General features: G+C 40.6%; 1 protein-coding gene across 1 annotated transcript in view; it reads right to left on the reverse strand.

The window, feature by feature from the left end:
* The window catches only part of LOC112049866 (prolow-density lipoprotein receptor-related protein 1), a 108,428-nt gene that overhangs the window by 5,633 nt on the left and 87,637 nt on the right, over positions 1-15,158 (reverse strand). Inside the window, exon 20 of the mRNA XM_052885873.1 lies at positions 14,777-14,948. Coding sequence (XP_052741833.1) covers positions 14,777-14,948 — 172 coding nt within the window. The remainder of the gene's footprint in view (positions 1-14,776; positions 14,949-15,158) is intronic.

Here is a 15,158-nt window from a genome sequence, read left to right on the forward strand (position 1 = left end):
TTTCCTTAAGAAAAAAAATGCAAAAGTGACGCGTCTGGTAATGTGTGCGGCGGTGTCGCAAACGAACGAGTGAAGCTCCACAAACTGACATGCTATTGAATCGTAAGTGTGCGTACTAATACGCCCGCGACTTCTTCCGCCCTTAGACCTCCTTAATCCGGCCCTTTCGCAAAATAGGTTTGTACGTCAAGAAGATTTCGAGATTTCGTGATGAGATGACCTTTCGCATTTACAATATATTAAGATAAAAAGACAAGGATTCGATCAAACGTCATTTTAAAGGTGCAAACTAACTTGGGTCCTTTACCATATGTCCATTTTACTTTGAATAAGATTGAGGTTTAAATCTCAATCCATGTTCATACAGAAGGTCGACCGGGTGAAGTTATCAAACATACTAACAAAGTAGCTCTAGGTCAGAATACATTTAAACGAGTACAAGTTGTGATCTCGGAGACTCTGCTCGGTTATGCAATGCAGGTGCAGCGTGTGCCGCGTCGTGTGCCGCGTCGTGTGCCGTGCCAGTATCGGCCGAGTCAGTCGACTGATGTCGGACGCGGCGGCGGCCCGAGGCGCTCGCTCGCTCGGTTTATTGACGAAAAGTGTACTCAGCAAAACTGTAGCTGAATTATTAAAGGCTATTAAAATGGCAGAACAAAATTTTATTCCAAGTCGAGTGAGAACCTTCAATCCTTCTATTGTCAAGAATTTTCTTTTGAAGTTAAAAAGACTTTATGTAGAGAAACCACACAATACTTATACTGTCAATGTCTCTCAATATGTATAATGCAGCATGAGCAGGTACACCTTCCGCCAAGTCCGCCGCCGCATGCGGCACGTGCACGTGCACATGGCTGTGCGCTCACACGTCAGAATGAGCCACGCTCACACGGAGAGAAACAACAGGTTCATTACGCACTCGCACTCTCAAGTATTGAAACTATTGGCTACTACTTTCACTCTCACGGCTCACCATTCACGAAATGATACGTAACCGAGCAGTTTTATAACACTACTACTATACTATACAACTAACGGACGCCCGCGACTTCGTCCGCGTGAAAATCGATGTACACTTTCAACCCCTATTCCACACCCTTAAATAGTCCAATACAAAACTATAACACAAAATATGAACGATTTATACTAAAAAAAAAAACTTCTTATCCTTTTATTAATTCTGTTTGGGGGTAAATCTTGAATGACAATATTTTTAGTATTTTTCTGGTACACATTACAATTTTTACAAATACAACTTGAAACTGAAGGTCCGTCCCCCCCTTCTGATTTAATTTCAAACATCAAAAAGTATCGTGTAGCCTTCTTCATATTATAGTCTCAAATCGTGCCAAGTTCTATTTGAATTAATTCAAATATTTCAGCGTCATACTCGGTCAACATAAAATACGAACAGACAGACAGATGAAAAAATAATAAATACATATATATTATATATATTAATATAATTTTTGGCTTCGGATTATACAGGGTGTCCCGTAATGAGTGGATATAACGCAAATGGTACATAGGTACATCACCTACGAGTAATTATCAAAAAGTAATTAGAATTGTTTTGAATAATCCCTAGGGTGACCAATTTATATATATTTTTCGGACTTATCAATCTTGCATCCTTTTACCCTCAACTTTCAGGGGTCCATATTTAATAAGAACTTACTAACTAATATTACTAACATTATTTAAGAAAACTTGCTAACAGACTACTAACAACTTTTAAAATGTAATTTAGATATGTAAATGTAGATATGGAATAAACGGCTTATTTATTATTTATTTATAACGCGTGGCCCACGCGTGGGCCGACACTTACGACCGTTTTTAATGAACTTATTTTTCAAGAAAAGGAGGAGCTCTCGATTCACGTAAGGATTTAGTTATAGATGATGCGATATACCTACCTAATGCATTCCAACATGGCAGCTATTCATCTCGGTAATTCACTCAATTAAATTAATTAATTATTTCTTACGAACGATTAGCAAATTTTTCCTGTTCATTTTAAGACCATGTTTTTTTTTGCTTCGGCGCCGTCTTGTACGGATTACATACATTTAATTTTAATTGGATATTTAAATATATAAAACTCTCATGCTTCACCGATTCTTATAAAATGTTTTATGCATATTCAGTAAGGCTGACAATCGGCTAGACGGGTACTATCTATTTTTCAAACCCCTAAGACGTGACAAGAGTTGTCCACTCTAAGATTTTTTTACAATAATACTTAAAAGGCAATTTGAACTTTAATACCATTACATAAAGTTCGAGTAGTAGTTCCGGGAAGGCAAAACAATTGATTGACGTTAGTGTAGGGGTAGGTTAGGGGTAGGGTAGGGTAGGAGTAGGGTAAGGAAAGGGTTGAGTAGGGGTAGCTTTTGTAGGTAGGGGTGGGGTAGGGTAGGTGTAGGGTGGGAGTAGAATAGGATAAGATAGTGCTAGGGTCTGAGTCAAAGCGAAGCTCGATCGGGTGGGTGGGTCCGCTAGTCATAATGTATACCCCGGGTCGTGAGGCGTTAAACCGTAGTTTTCAGTTAGTACTTCTTACGAAAAGGGGAATGTCCACCAGCCCATACAACGTTGGCCCAAGAAACCCAGTTACGCCCCCCCATAAAAGTATATGGAGATGATAATATGATGTATAAATAAGGATTTGGTTAAATAATTTTTTTAATAAAAGTTTGCTAGACATAAAAAAAAATATTTTATTTTATCACTCTCACTGCTCAAAAAGTACACCGGAGATGAAGTAACATTAAAGCTGTACATGAATAGATTTATTGTTTTATGTAACCAACAAGCTTAACAAATAAATCAATAAATGAAACAACCAACCAACCAGGCAGTGGCGTGCATATGGTTGTCGATCAGGGTATGCACTAGTAATAAAATTAAGCAAAGTGGAAAAATCTGTATTTACTAATGAAGACAACTCTTAGGATATGCAGTACTTTAATGCATGTATGAAGTGCACGCCACTACTTGGAGGCCATTGGATCAGCTTCTACTAGAAGAAATTATTGTAATGATGTTAACAATTGTAAATTATAATATTGTATTACTTTTCTAAAAAAGAGTGACTGTTGAGTTTCTTGCTGACTCTCCTCAGCAGAACTTGTCTTCCTATCTGGTGATGAGGTCTGTCTGTCTGTCTGGAGATGGACAAATAGTCAACCTTATTATTTCAAAAGTGCTTGTTTGCAAAACCAAGGCATAGTTTACAAGCACTGTAAATAAATGAATTGTCCCGGCTGTTGTTTGTGTTTTATAATTTAATTTAAATGTTTCTGTTAAGCCAAGATATAGATAAACTGTATGGTGTGTGTTAAATATTTTCTTAATCTAAATGATTATTATACATACTCATATTATTTTTAATAATGAAGCAAAATCTTCAATTTGTAAAATGGTTCAAGATTGTGTTGTATATTGATTGTAAGAGAAAACAATACTAATGAGGCACATAATAATTAAATTGACAAAATAGATGTACCTACCTATATAGTTCATAACAGTTAGCCTGTTGGAATTATTACAGCGAGGAAAACAACATTGATTTGGAGTGTTTGTCGCTATTACATAATTATTTTCCGTTCTTCAGTTGCGCAAGATGCTGCTTTATCAGTCGTTTTCCAGCAATTTTGACAAACTTGGGATGACGCTAGATAACTGAAATAGTAATAAAATATGAAAATCCAGCAAATAATTTAATCAGAGTTTTAAAATTGGTTTACTTAGTGGATTTAATAATGTTATGTTATTCCACAATTTATTCGTCGTCATCATCAACCTATATTCGGCTCACTACTGAGCTCGAGTCTCCTCTCAGAATGATAGGGGTTAGGCCAATAGTCCACCACACTGGCCCAATGCGGATTGGCAGACTTCAAACACGCTGAGAATTAAGATAATTCTCTAGTATGCACAATTTATTACTGTTTTAAAATTGGTTTAGGGTGTGAAAATGTAGCAAACTGACATACAAACTCACAGTTCACATTTAATATTAATCAGGAAAGTAGGATAAATATACTATAATACTTCTATGCACTAAATATTGCTTGAACAAACCATCAACAATGCAAGAAAACCTATGTGCTGTCCTACATCTGACTAGATGTTATGCCTTCTATGCCAGTAATTACACAGTAAATGTACTTTTTAATACAGCAATATTGGTTAGTCATAAAAATACACTGAGCGACACTTCAACACTTATATGGGAAACTACACTCTGTTGTGACTTGACACAATAACATGACAAAAATTATTAAAGTTATACATATTATTTCTTATGAATAATAATCGTTTTTCACATTAAAAATGGATCAAACATTATTTATGCTGCCTGCACCTGCTGTGTACTTGTTTACGAGCATGTTTCAAACATAATGTATTCGTATTTTCGTGACATTTTATTGACAATTGATGCCAACTATAATAATTTTAATATTGATATTAACATTGTTTAATGCAGCGTAAATGTCCTCTTGTATTTACATCTGAGAGCTGAAATAAACTTGTAATTTTTCCGGTTCAGGGTCAACATTATTCGAATTTCGAATTTAACTTCGTGCAAGTTTTATTTATATTATAGCTGTGGTTTGAAAAATTATAATTCGGCTCAAAAAATACTGAAGGTAAACCGAAAACAGACAAAATCAGTAAATTAATTCAATGACATTATCTAATTATTAAAATGAGAATGACATTGACAATTATTGACATCAACAGATTATCTGTCCAAAAGTCAAATCGATGTTGCCATACGAAACACGAAAAATCGAATAACTTCGTATCGATTTCTAATTGAATAATTTTATTACTAGAATAACACGTCATTGTTTTCAACATCTTTTACACGACGTAATGGTTTTTTATTGGTTTTCAATAATAAATAAAGTGATTCAAGAAGAAGGTTTATACAAGTAGTTTGTCATGATATTGCGTTTTCACCCGGACAAAATTGCGGACGCCTGCAATTTTATGTCAATGTATTATGTAAACATAATATATTATCTACAATATGTATACTATTTATACATACATAGAAATATATAGAATTTGATTTAGTTAGATCGGATGAAAGGAAAAAGTTATCGGAAGAAAGGGATTGAATATCAACTATTAAGACCACTTTGACCACTTATTTATATCAGCTTAGTATAGCTGTAGCTTGCGCGTTGGCCGATCGTGAAAAACCGCATTGCACGCGCCGAAGTTACGGGCTTGCGCTACTACTCATATTATATATTATACTAGCTGACGCCGCGCGGTTTACCCGCGTGGTTCCCGTTCCCGTAGGAATGCGGAGATAATATATAGCTTATAGCCTTCCTCGATAAATGGGTTATCTAACACTGAAAGAATTTTTCAAATCGGACCAGTAGTGCCTGAGATTAGCGCGTTCAATCAAAAACAAACAAACAAACTCTCCAGCTTTATAATATTAGTATAGATAGTATTTAAATGGCGCAGTTGGTAATGTTTCTACGCAGTGATCCTAGGTTCCTAATGTTATGCTCGATTATTATTATTATCCATTTAAATATCGATTAAACTAAAAAAATCAGTTGAGTTCTTAGTGGTTAGTTATTGCGAAAAATATAATAGGTACTTTGATATCAAGAAACGTTTTATAATGTCGACTATGCAATGGTTTTTAAAGAGTGAGGCAGATATTATAATCAAAAACATTATAATCTATTACAACTTTTGCTTTTCCAGGTGATTTTGTTGTAGAAAAAGATCGATTATTATTATTCGGTTAAAATATTGATTAAACCAAATAAATCACTTAGCTGGCAACACTGTTCATGTTCGTGTCTTCAAAAATGTCATATAACAACTATAATATTGTCAAATATCGTTGTGAAACTTATTTTTTGGGGAAAGTTATAGCAAACCGCTATGGATAAAGTAATTTATTCATTATTAAACAAAAATTATCAAGTATTTTTTAGTTTTATGCAAAGTGGGGGGCGGGGACGAAAGGTCTGGGCCGGGAATGGACATTCCCCTTTAAGTTAAAAACATACATACAGCCGAACGTAGAACCTCCTCCTTTTTGGAAGTCGGTTAAAAAAGGATGAGTAGGTTTTTTTTTCTATTATTTACAAATTAACCCTTGACTACAATCTCACCTGATTGTAAGTGATGATGCAGTCTAAGATGGAAGTGGGATAATTTGTTAGGAGAAGGATGAAAATCCACACCCCTTTTTGGTTTCTACACGACATCGTACCGGAACGCTAAATCGCTTGGCGGTACGTCTTTGTCAGTAGGGTGGTAACTAACCGCGGCCGAAGCCTCCCACCGGCCAAACTTATTACTTTCGCGTATTACAGGTATGTAAGCTACGAGAGTTCGCTAGGGGCTAGGGCTGCTACGAGTACATGACGAAAAGCTTTCAACATTACTTATGATTTATCTTAAGATACACAATTATTTTCAGCCAAGGTGAGGCTTCAGTCAGACCGCGGGCCGGTATCTCACGGTATGCTTCCGAGGAAGGTCGAGCGAAGCAGAAGCTACAGTCGTAATTACAGGTACAACTTAATCATTACTAGCGAACGCGCGCGCACGGAGAAAGCGTGGGAGCGCAGGATCGCTGAGCTTTCACTGTGCGAGCGCTCCGCGGTGCGGCTGCGGCCAGGGATGCGCTACCACACACCCGCACGTCGCTCGTGCGCTGCGAGCGCAGGCCTTGACATATGCGCTGCGAGAAAGGGATCTCGACATTCACGTGAATCTCAGTCTTGCGGTTACATAAAAAACCACGTCGCTCGTCGCGGAGTTATTAAATCATTAATTTTATCAGCAACCAAATAACATGATTTTTTACACGAACACGATTGGTACGTCGCGGATTGGTTCCGGATGTAATTATTTTGGACCGTGAACGACTCGACGTTGTGGAAATTGTTCTCCGACTCACATACATCATAGGAACGAAATCGACGTTTCATTTAGACAGGACGAGCGGTTTGTGGGGAAGCCTCCCGTGGCGACGACGTGCAGCCGCAGTGCACCCGTTCGGCGGCAGCGGGCGCAGCGCGGGCAGCCGCAGCACGCTACACACGGGGATGCATTCGCCCGCGGGCAGCGGACGGCGGGCCGCATAACTCGGACGCGTTGCTGCTTCCGAATTTTGCATTTTTTATTACACACGGGGATGCATTCGCCCGCGGGCAGCGGACGGCGGGCCGCATAACTCGGACGCGTTGCTGCTTCCGAATTTTGCATTTTTTATTTGTTGTAGTACTTATTTTATTTATTGAAATAAAATTGCTTATTTAAAAATATTATTTTAATAAATAAATAAATTACGACACATAAGTACGGAAACAGTCGAACGAGGACGCGATTATCATTACTATGGAAATGGGTGTTGAAACTCACGGTAGTCTCTTCGTTTTCGTTTGCCCATCGTACGTCTGTTGGCACGCTGCGCCGCTCTACTCGTCTGCGGGCCCGAAGTTCGTAAACAGCATGTCGTCGCGGCGGGCGCGGGCGGCACAGGCAGCGACAGGCGCGGGCCGCAGCGCGCGTGCTACTGCCGCCCGCCGCCCGCCGCCCGCCGCCGCCCGCCGCCGCGAGCCTAGACCTACATCCTCGGTCGCGGGGGATACCGCTGACGTCACGCGCTCCCAATGCCACTCGAGGTGACGACTGACGAGCGACTGCGGGAGGTTGGACTGGAAACCTCTTACGTCGACCACTAACAGTCGAGTCTTATATAACTACATTCTACACCGCAATAGCTTCAATCTAAGTGATGAAAATCTTAACATTCCATGGATTTACCGTGCGGGTTAAAAAGCTCATTTAAACACCCTTAGGGATGGAGTACGTCCATTGTAATCGACGGGAGAGACGGGTCACATAATATTGTTTGTCAATCGTCACTACAATATATTCTATAATCCTCTGTTTTCGGTTTGATTGGTAGGTATGTAGTCTCTGCATTACGAGTATAAGCTTACGTCACCTAATGGCGATTTTATTATCACTTAAGATGCATTTATTAATGAGACGTTTTATGTATTTTTTAATGATAATTTCAGTTAATTAATTAATGCCGAGATAATTAATGAATCAACATATTCATTACCGTGAAACACTTTAGAATTTAAAATATATTTTAATAGCATTATCTTTAGGATTTTCTGGCAGTACACATACCAATTTTTATATACATAATACGTTTTGTCGTGATGCGCGGTCGACAAAAAGACGGTCAGACGTAAATTTTAAAAAAAAATATTTTTTGTTTCAGTATCGATCATAAATCCGGCCCTGTCGCACAACCACCTCTCTGCCATATTTCAAGTTTATAGCATAAAAAATGAAGAACTTCACTACAAATTTGCGAGAGGCTTTAGACCTTTAGCCTTCAGACCTCCTTAGTCCGCCCCTACCTATTCTTTATTAACCGACGTCTAACAACTATAAAATACCTCCCTGCTGTATTTCAAGTTTATAGAATAAATAAGTAGGACTTTCATACAAACTTGCAAGAGCCTTTCGCAAAATCCAGCCCTATCGCAAACTCCATTAACCAACTGTTAACTACCTCCCTGCCAAATTTTAAGTTTGTAGCATAAAAAATTAAATATTTAAAGTTGCGAGAGCCTTTAGAACTCTTTAATCCGTCGCAAATTGCGGGCGTCCGCTGGGCGCGGGCACATCAAATGTATTAGGTATTATATGTCTGCGGTTATTAATACTTTATTTAAATTATGATTATTAATAACCTCGAGTGGATGATATGAGTAGGTACTTAATAGAACAAGCGTCAAGCGCGAGAGCGAGCCTGCCGCGGGGTTCCGTACTCGATGACGTCACCGAACCCTACTCGGGACGCACGTCCCGCGGATCCAGGGGAGAGGTCTAAGGTCAAGGCGTCATTGAATAATATGCGAAAAGCATAGCTAATCAGATGGAGGATCAGGTAGGGTAGGTGTCAATTTGAGAAAGTAAAAATATAAGATAAGCTAAGGAAGACTTGAGTTGGCTCCGCTCGGTGCGCCTCCCCCGCCCCCCGCCGCCCGCCGCCCGTCGTACGAGTACGTACGTCGAGGCGGCGCGGACGAGGAAAACGCCGGGCGGTGGCGGGCCGTGACGTGCGCGGGTTTTTTGTGTAACGCGGATATTTATTATTTACTTTAGTCGTAACTTGTAGCGCCCGGCGACAGACACCGCCGAGTGCCGACGTCAGACACACCGAGCGCAGCACGCGAGGGCCCGCACACGAGGGATCGCTGGCGCACTCGGCAGGGCCGTGCTTCTCAACAGAGAGCTATTCCCAGCTCGGGTCACTTCAAACTTTCATTATGTCTAAATTAGCTCAGGTCTGGTCTGGTGACAGTCATCGGCTTTGTATGGCATTGTATGGGCCGGTGGGCATTCCCCTTTCGATTAGGATTAATCGAAGACCGGGAAGCGGGTCAAATTAAGATTCCAAAATTTTCTGACATACAAGTGAAGAGTGTTAATATCTAGCCTCAGGTGTAAACCGGATGCTGACGTCGAATTTATTTTTAATTCCTTCAAAATTATTGAATTTTAATCTAAATCAGTTCAGTAGTTCACATTCTGACTACAACGCTGCGAAGTTCAAACAAACCGAACGAACGACAACCGACCGACTCGTCCAACGATACCCCACACTGTGAGATGAACCAGTAAAACATTGGTTTGACCTGAATCACTTTCACATGGTAATTCCATTATATATTTTTGTATAATTTTTACACTTCTTGAACACACAATTTAACATTGCAGACGATATTTAGGTATTATTTGTGGTTAGGTTAGTTAGTTAGTTAGTAGGTGAGATGTAGAAAGGAGATGGTCAAAATGTCGACCACGGCGGCCAATTTTACATATAGACTAGCTCCAATTGAGACATCCTTAGGACTCACACCCAGGACATCTTACAGATCTAGACATCGTTGTACACATGTGTGTGCATCACCCAGCACAGAAGAGAGATGAAGCGTAGGAGCGCCAGTTTAACGTGCTCTCTGGGGCACGGAGCTGTAGCCACACCGCAGATTCCCCAACTATTAAATGTTTCTTTAAACCCCCGTAGCTTATTTTTTACGCGGTCTGACTCGTGGTCTCCAACACTGGATCTACTAATTATCCCTTTTTTAAGTGGAGGAACCTCATGGATACCTTCGCGGTGTAGCAAAGGGGCTATGTAGGACTTCAACCGACTACAACCCCGTGTGTTCCGATGACTTGTCCACGGGAACGTTTCATAAGCCAGCGCAAGCAGCCACCGACACCCGTCAATCCTATAGCTTTCTTCTACTTGTTGGAAGCGCATCGTTCGATAGTCCGGCCGGGGGCTAGCCTGCACTAGGACTGACTGTCGACCAACTCGCGGCCGCTAGCTCCTCCGCAAGCTATGAACGTGGAGTCGAAGGTGAACCGGTCGTGGTCAAGTTCACGCCGCCGGCTGACGAGCGGCTCGACGTGCGCCTCGTTAGCGACCGCTTGTAACTACTGCTACTCGAATAAGTTAGAATTGCCCTTCGCACTCGACGTTGCCTTTTTATTTCTATAGTACCTCGTCTCTCGGGTTTTTTTATTCCATGTTAAGTTAGCTCTTGACTTGACTCAACTGACGTTGCAGTCTAAGGTGGGAGCGGGCTTACTCTTCCGAGTTTACATTTATAATTTTACCCATATCACTGACGGTTTCTACGCAGTATCGCACCGGAACGCTAAATCGCTTGGCGGTACGTCTGTGCCGGTAGGGTGGTGAAAGGGGAATGCCCACCGGCCCATACAACGTCGGCCCAGAGAATTCAGGTATACCTCCGTATAAAAGTATATGGATTTGGTAACATGATGTATAAATAAGGATCCTTTTAAATGATTGGCTTAAAAGTATATTTCTTGAACAAAAATACATTTTTTTAATCACTCTTCTAGGGCAAAATGTTCGCTGGTGTACCAAAGCGGCGAAGTAACTAACATATTATGAAGCTGTATTGTTTTTTTGTATTATTTTTTTCTGTTACCAACAAGCCTAGCAAACAAGAAAACGAACAAAAATACTAATCATAAGTCTTCAAAAAATATCGTAAAAGGCATGCTGTATGGTCAACGAGCTAAGTTTGTCCCTGTTGTGGACGAATTAAAGATGATTTAAAAATGTCGTAAAAAGTTGTAGCAAACTTTTTTTGGTAAAGTATTCTTTATATGATTTCTTTCTTAAAGAAAATAATAAGATTTTTTTTGATATAAGTAAATTGCCGGGTGGTTAGGGTAGGCCTGGGCCGGGGATCGCCAATTCCTTTGCACACGCTCTGAGTTCTGATGACAACAGATGACTAGCTAAGAAACGTCATTACAAATCCAATATGGCGACCTTCCCAAGATAGCGGACTCCACCCCCATGATATGGATATCAAATGAAAGGTGTACTATGGTTGTGACTTGTGGGCGACCGGTTGTTCGTCTATAATGAACTTGCATAGAAGGAAACTGCAGCTCACTGCTCTGATGCAGTTCGCTCACTACTCACTACTGCTATAGACACCACAGCCAGCACCAAAAGACTTTCAATACATTTAAAACCTTACCTTATCAGCCGATAGACGTCCACTGCTGTACATAGGCCTCTTGCACAACGATCTCGAGCCGCCAGCATCCAGCGGCTCCCTGCAACCCGCCTGATATCCTCAGTCCACCTAGTGGGGGGTCGTTTAACACTACGCTTTCCGGTGCGGGGTCGCCATTCCAGCACCTTGAGACTCCAACGTCCATCGGCTGTTCGAACTATGTGGCTTGCCCATTGCCACTTCAGCTTCGCGACTCGCTGAGCTATGTCAGTGACTTTGGTTCGTCTGAGGATCTCCTCATTCCTGATTCGATCACGCAGATAAAGTTGTTAGTAAGATAACTAAAGAGTCTGTTAAAACTAAAAAGCTGAAATTTGGCATGGTATATTAATCCCGTCTATAAAATAGTAAAAAGAAAACATATTATATATTCCCTACATAAGAAAGAAAGAAAGAAAGAAAAGTTGATTCAGAATACACATCATACAAAGGAAAGAGCATCAGCATATTGCAGTGTCCGTGGGGACACCGCGCTGGTCTTCCGTGGAGCCATTGAGGTGACGTTTGGACGGTGTCGAGACGTGCGGAGCGCCTCTAACAAACATCAACAAATATTAAAAAGAGACAGGAACGTAAATTAAATACAAATATATCTATACTAATATTATAAAGAGGAAAACTTTGTTTGTATGTTTGTTTGTTTGTTTGTTTGTAATGAATAGGCTCAAAAACTACTGGACCGATTTTAAAAATTCTTTCACCATTCGAAAGATACATTATCCACAAGTAACATACGCTAAATTTTATTTAGGAAAAAAATAGGGTACCGTGGGATATTTGGGTTTTTTGGACACAAGGTCTAAAAAATCAACCAGAAAAGTTACTTATTTTGCGTACGGGTAGGGGTAGGGTAGGGTAGGGTAGGGGTAGGGTTGGGGTAGGGTAGGGGTAGGGCAGGGGTCGAGTAGAGGTAGGTAGGGGTAGGATTGGGGCAGTTGAAAGTTTACATCGAGTTTTACGCAGACGAAGTCGCGGGAGTCCGCTAGTTACAAATAAAAAGGTGTAAAAAAAAAGCCCATAAATAAATGATAACATAATAATTTTGTAAATAAATAAATTAAACAAAGGACCCAATCTATACTAATATTATAAAGAGGTAAAGTTTGTAAGTTTGTAACATTATTTAAATGGGGTAATCTTCGGAACTACTGATCCGATTTCAAAAATTCTTTCACCAGTAGAATGCTACATTATCGGGGAGTGCTATAGGCTATATTATATAGGTATCATATATATTAGCCGAGTTATCACAGTTTTTGTCATACAGGTCGGACCGAAAATCCTCTTAAACAGACTTATTCGCATGCGCTGCCTTAACTTTTGTGTAAAATTGAAATTAATGTATAAAGACTTTATGTATCTTTAAAAGTTCTACAAAAAAGTCCGCGACACCATATATCTATCTTCTATATATTAGCAGATATAGTACCTTTTGTGTTTTAAAAATTATTAATTTTATATACTTAGGTTTATGTCATTATTTATACAACTAAACTTTAATCCTTATTAAAATAAATTATTTAATAATCACAAGGATATTATGGAGATAAGATTTGCCCTTTACAGTATGTTAATTACTTAAATAGTTTCGGAGATAATACAAAATTTCTAAAAGACGCAGAAATTCCGCTATATGACGCCCCGCGCTTTCATAGGAAAGGGATAGGGTATGGGGAGGGTAGGGTGTAGGTAAAGTAGGGGTAGGGTAGGGGTAGGGAAGGGGTAAGGTGGCGGTAGGGGTAGGGTTGGGGTAGAGGTAGGGTAGGGGTAGGGTGGGGTAGGGTAGGGTAGGGTAGAGGTAGGGTAGGGTAGGGGTAGTAGTAAAGTTGACATCGAATTTTACGCGGACGAAGTCGCGGACGTCCGCTAGTACTTACCTACATATTTTGATTTAAAAAATAATGTTTTCTAATATAGGTTTCAAAAGTGGTCTTGGATATTTCTAAATTACGAAGAGGAGGAGGCAAATCATTCCAGCATTTTGTTGCCGCGAATTTAAAGCTTCCTCGAAAGGCAGCTCTGACATGTTGCGGCACTTTAAGGGTCCAGACTCGATTTGATCTTGTCAAGGATGTTTTGTTCCACTCTAGCTTATCAAATAAGTAAGCAGGCTGCTGAGACTTCAATACTCCAAACAGAAGTGTGGCAAGGTGAAGATTCCGTCTCGCTTTCATATTGAGCAGTTTAGCTTCGTTAATAAACGGCGTAACATGCGTTCTGGGCGGAATATGAAAGCAGAACCGGGCACATGCATTTTGGATGCGTTGTATTAGCCGTCGCGTGCGAACGAGCAGTCGTGGCCCATACAATCATCAGCGTAGTTTAACTTTGAGAGTATTAAAGACTCACATATCCCAACACGCACATCCACACTCATATAATTCCGTACACGGTATAAAGTTCTTAAAAACAACTGCGCACAGTATCCAAGATATAGCCTTCAAAACGCAATTCAGTATCTATCAGTACCCCTAAATTTCTAGCCTCATTAATACGCTGCAGCACTTGATCTTTAATACATATAGCAGAGAGGTTTGGCGATACCTTTGCGACTGCCAGCGACTGCCCGACGAGAGCTAAGTAACGTGAACTTTGACTTGTCAGCATTTAGCACTAACTGATTATTATTCGCCCAGTTTGCTATATTTTCCAAGTCATCGTTTAGTTTACTAACGGCATCACTATAATCATCATGTGAAGTATTTGTAAAGTTATTTTTGAAGGTATTTTTTCTCGTCTTTGGGATACAAAGATCATCCTCGCACGTGTGACAGTGGTGTTGTGTATCGCTATCGGTATTTCTGTAATAAAAGGCTTTAAAGTGCTCGCTTAAACTACAAAACCCTGCGCTGCGCGTGTCCCAAACGGATTTGGTCGATTTTCATCGTAGTTTGGTTTTTACAATGATGCAGTGACCTGCTGTAGCTTCCCCTGACTGAGCGAGAGAGACGAGCAGACACCGGGGGGACTGTTGTCGTCGATGTCGTTGGAGGGGAACTACATATTTTAAAAGATGATATCGATGATATTAAAAGATATGATGACAGTCATTTTAAAAAGCAAATGTTCTTTAAAAAAAAGTAATAGTAAATAGTCGCTAAGTTACAGCTAGCACTCACCGCTGGGTCGCTCCGCGTCGGCGGGCGCGGCGGGCGCGGCGGGCGCGGCGGGCGCGGCGGGCGCGGCGGGCGCGGCGGGCGCGGCGGGCGCGGCGGGCAGCTCGCAGCGCGCGCCGCGCCAGGCGGGCGGGCACGAGCACGTCGGCTCGCCGTGCTCCGCAGAGCACGTTCCCTGCGAGAGCGCTACTGTTACTGCCCCACCCCCAGTCTAATATACGAGTAATTTAAATTTTCGCAATTTTAAATGTGATCAAGGTTTCCGAGTAGGTATTTTTCGAAGTAAGTTTTTACCCGACTGCAAGAAGGGTTATGTTTTTCGCGCGTATCTTGTATTTATATTTGTATTTTGCAATATTCTTTATTACCTCTCATCTTCTAAACC

This window comes from Bicyclus anynana, chromosome 2, assembly GCF_947172395.1.
Source record: "Bicyclus anynana chromosome 2, ilBicAnyn1.1, whole genome shotgun sequence".
Lineage (NCBI taxonomy): Eukaryota > Metazoa > Arthropoda > Insecta > Lepidoptera > Nymphalidae > Bicyclus > Bicyclus anynana.